We start from the raw sequence: 4427 nt of genomic DNA, 5'->3' as shown, positions 1-4427 counted from the left end.
CGGCTGGCCAGATGTCGAAGTGTCCTTGGGCAAGACACTGAACCCCAAAATTGCTCCCAGTGAGCGGGCCGGCACCTTGCATGGCAGCTTGCCGCCATTGGTGTGTGAATGTGTGTGTGAATGTGTGAATGAGAGGCCGTTGTAAAGCACTTTGGAGCAGCTTTGGAGCAGCAAAAAAGGCGCTATATAAGTGCAGTCCAACTAGTGACCTGGTCCAGATGCTTCTCTCTGACCCTAACCCTAACACATGTGACCAGCTGTACCAGTGTAACTAGTAGTAGTCACATGACCCGGGTCTGACCTGGTCCAGGTGCTTCTCTCTGATGGCGTTCAGCTCTTCTGCGGTGGTCGTCCTTCAGCTGCTCCAGCTTCCTGCCGTGGTCCCGCTGGCACCTCCTCCCGCACCTCCTGCAGCACGTCGCCCACCTGGAGGGATGACATCATCAGGAGAACCGCCAGAAACTGTCATAAGCTGCCATAAACTGTCATAAACTGACTTAAACTGCCATTAACTGCCATTAACTGACTTAAACTGTCATAAACTGTCATAAACTGACTTAAACTACCATTAACTGTCATAAACTGACTTAAACTGCCATTAACTGCCATTAACTGTCCTAAACTGACTTAAACTGCCATTAACTGTCATAAACTGACATAAACTGACTTAAACTGCCATTAACTGCCATTAACTGTCATAAACTGCCATTAACTGTCATAAACTGACTTAAACTGCCATTAACTGTCATAAACTGACTTAAACTGCCATTAACTGTCATAAGCTGACTTAAACTGGCATAAACTGTCAGAGAGGAGGGAGAGGAGGGGGGGAGGGAGAGAGAGGAGGGAGAGGAGGGGGAGGGAGGGAGGGAGGGAGAGGAGGGGGGGAGGGAGAGGAGGGGGGAGGAGAGGGGGGGGAGGGAGAGGAGGGGGGAGGGGAGAGGAGGGGGGAGGGAGAGGAGGGAGAGGAGGGGGGGAGGGAGAGGAGGGAGGGTGTGTGTGTGTGTGTCTCTCACTTCTCGTTGGTAGTCTGCCAGCTGCTTCTCTGGACCAGGGCTCATCCTCTCCCTCCTCCTCTGGAGGACACACACACACACACACACACACACCACCAACACACACACACACACACACACACACACACACACACACACACACACACACACACACACAAAGACAGAAAGTTGTGTAGTAGCATATGACGGTAAGCAAATTACAGAAAGGTTTTTTATTTTATTATTATTGGGTATTTTATTGGGTTTCAAAACACATGTGGACATGTAGAAGGAGAAAAAAAAACATATACCCCCCCCCCCCCCCCAAAAAAAAAGAAAATAAAATACAGACAAAAAAACAAAAAAAAAAACAAATATACAATTGATTGATTGATTGAAAACCTTTATTGTCCCCAATGGGGAAATTTTGTTGTCAAACAGCTCAGTTAGGGCAGAAAACATTCAATACAGAAACAGAAAAATTCAATAAAATACATAAAACAGTGCAGGCTCAATAAGTAAAAAGTTCCAAAAGTTCTCCAGCTCCAGGTCTCCCCCACCTGCAGGGGCCTGGTTGTAGAGTCGGAGTGCAGCTGGAACAAAGGACTGTCCAAATCTTTTTGTACTTTGGCGGGGGAGAACAAATCTGTGGCTGAACTTGCTCCTCATCCCCGCCAGCTCGCAGTACATCGGGTGGGAGGATTGACCAGCATGGCCGCCAGTTTTTTCCCCATCCTCTGTTCTGCCACCACCTCTAGGCTGTCCAGCCCGGTCCCCACCACAGAGCTGGCCTTCTTCACCAGTTTGTTTAGCTTCGCAGCATCCCTGGCACAGATGTTTCCACCAGCAGGCCACGCGAAGAACAGAACGCTTGGCAACCACCGACTGATAAAACATTGCAGCAGCTTGTTGCAGACACCGAAAGACCTCAGCCTTCTCAGGAAAAACAGTCTGCTCTGCCCTTTCCTGAGAAGAGCTCGGTGTTGTCAGTCCAGTCCAGTTTGTTATTAATTTGTACTCCCAGGTACCTGTAGGAGTCCACCCTCTCGACTTCCACCCCCTTGATGGTGATGGGGCTGGGGTCCTTCTCTTCCTCCTAAAATCCACCACCAACTCCTTTGTTTTGCTGGTGTTAAGCAAAAGGTAGTTGGTGTCGCACCACTGCACAAAGCTCTCCACCAGGGCCCTGTACTCCTCATCCTGTCGTCTGTGATGTAACGACGATAGAGGAGTCATCCGAAAACTTCTGCAGGTGGCACTGGTCGGAGCTAAACTGGAAGTCGGAGGTATAGAGGGTGAAGAGAAAGGGTGACAGAACAGTTCCCTGGGGGGCACCGGTGTTGCACACCACCACCTCAGACTGACAGCCCTGCAGTCTCACATACTGACGCCTGTCTGTGAGGTAGTTGTGGATCCAAGCCGTCAGGGAGTCCTCCACACACATCACTGCTAGTTTGTCAGCCAGCAGTGATGGCTTGATAGTGTTAAATGCACTGGAGAAGTCGAAGAACATGGTCCTCACCATGCTCTGTGGCCTCTCCAGGTGTGTGTAGGCCCTGTGCAGCATGTAAATGATGGCATCCTCCACCCCCATGCTCTCCTGGTATGCAAACTGCCGGGGGTCCAGGAAGTCCTTCACCTGGGGCTTAAGGTGTTGCAGCACTAGCCTCTCCAGGATCTTCATGACCTGTGGTGTCAGGGCGACAGGTCTGTAGTCGTTTGGGGTGCTGGGCAAGGGGCTTAAGGTGTTGCAGCACTAGCCTCTCCAGGATCTTCATGACCTGTGGTGTCAGGCTACAGGTCTGTAGTCGTTTGGGGTGCTGGGCAAGGCAAGTTAAAGGTGCTGGGCAAGTTAAAGGCTTCCAGTTTCTACAGAGTCGGGGAAGGTCAAGGTCTCAGTGTAGGATAGGATAGGGCCCATATGAGGTGACATCATATCAATTGAACCTCTTATAGAGTATTTACGGTAATTTGTTCTAAGTGGAGGAACAGCAAGTCCTTCAGCCAGGAGAGAGAGCTGGGAGGACTAGAACTCTTCCAGTGTAATAATATGCGTCTGCGTGCAACAAGGGAGGCAGATTAGGGTACGGTTAACCCACTACCAACTCACATACAGAATACTACGGAGCCCCCCTGGGGTCACATGGTAGAAAAAAATTATTTGATGTGTGAATCCGTTTGAATCCCTCGATTTAGTAAATCTGTTCCCTCGGTTTAGTAATTCGTTAGGGTTAGGGTTAGGCCTACGAGCCAGAACGATCGCAAGGATTCTAACCCTAACCCTAATCCTTGCGATCGTTCTGGCTCATAGGGCCTAACCCTAACGAATTACTAAACGAGGGAACGGATTCACACATCAAATATTTTTTTTCTACCATGTGACCCCAGGGGAGCTCCGTAGAATACCTATCTATCCCCCATCATTTCACATCTACGTGTGGGTGTCGGGTGACAAAGCGTAGATGGAAACACCCCCCCCCCCCTGCTCTCACCTCCTGTCTGACAGAGCTGTGTGTGTGTGTGTGTGTGTGTGTGTCTGTGTGTGTGTGTGTGTGTGTGTAGATGGAACCCCCCCCCCTGCTCTCACCTCCTGTCTGTCAGAGCTGAGTAGCTCCGCCTCCTTCTCCTCCTGCAGCCTCCGCCTCTCCGCCTGAAGCTCCTCCTCTGACTCCGCCCTCAGGCGCTCCAGGCTCCGCCTCCTCTGAGCCGCCATCTTGTCTCTCTCCTCCTCTGACTCGCCTCCAGGGCGGCACGCAGCCGCCTCAACGCTGCCTCCCCTCCTCCCTGGACCACACACACACACACACACACACAACAAACACACACAGGTAGGACACACACACACACACACACACACAAACACACATTTTTAAAAAGTATTCTATACAACCCTGGCCATGGATCGCTCAAAGTGACATATGAACTGCACTTATATTTGCGCCGTATTCCAAAATGCTTTACAACGGCCTCTCATTCACTCATTCACACACACATTCACACATCGTGAGCTTAGAATGATAAGGTTCTATCTCCGTTTAGAATGATAAGGTTCTATCTCCGTTTAGAATGATAAGGTTCTATCTCCGTTTAGAATGATAAGGTTCTATCTCCGTTTAGAATGATAAGGTTCTATCTCCGTTTAGAATGATAAGGTTCTATCTCCGTTTAGGGCAGTTCAGAGATATTGAGCGTCAAAGTTTTTACATTCCATTATGTTTTGTGAGATGGAACCTTTGTATTTTATGAATTACTAACTGAAAAATGTCAACATTTTAAAAATAACACCACACAGGCATTAATAAACACCTAATGGATCAGATTATGTAAAACAACTCAATTTTGACAAAAATGGAGATAGAACCTTATAATTCTAACGTCACGACATGTCTCTGGTATGGGAATATGAAGTGGGTTGGGTTGGGGTTAGGGGGT

The 4427-nt window shown here is 49.0% G+C and overlaps 1 protein-coding gene across 1 annotated transcript in view; it reads right to left on the bottom strand.

The window, feature by feature from the left end:
• The window catches only part of cep164 (centrosomal protein 164), a gene marked incomplete at both ends in the record, with an annotated part of 19901 nt that overhangs the window by 307 nt on the left and 15167 nt on the right, over nt 1-4427 (bottom strand). The window contains 6 exon segments of the mRNA XM_080547722.1: nt 302-337; nt 339-389; nt 391-426; nt 1017-1076; nt 3583-3734; nt 3737-3779. Coding sequence (XP_080403848.1) covers nt 302-337; nt 339-389; nt 391-426; nt 1017-1076; nt 3583-3734; nt 3737-3779 — 378 coding nt within the window.

Source organism: Nansenia antarctica (assembly GCF_963989245.1).
Source record: "Nansenia antarctica genome assembly, chromosome: 17".
Classification (NCBI taxonomy): domain Eukaryota; kingdom Metazoa; phylum Chordata; class Actinopteri; order Argentiniformes; family Microstomatidae; genus Nansenia; species Nansenia antarctica.
This window is presented reverse-complemented; position numbering and strand designations above follow the sequence as displayed.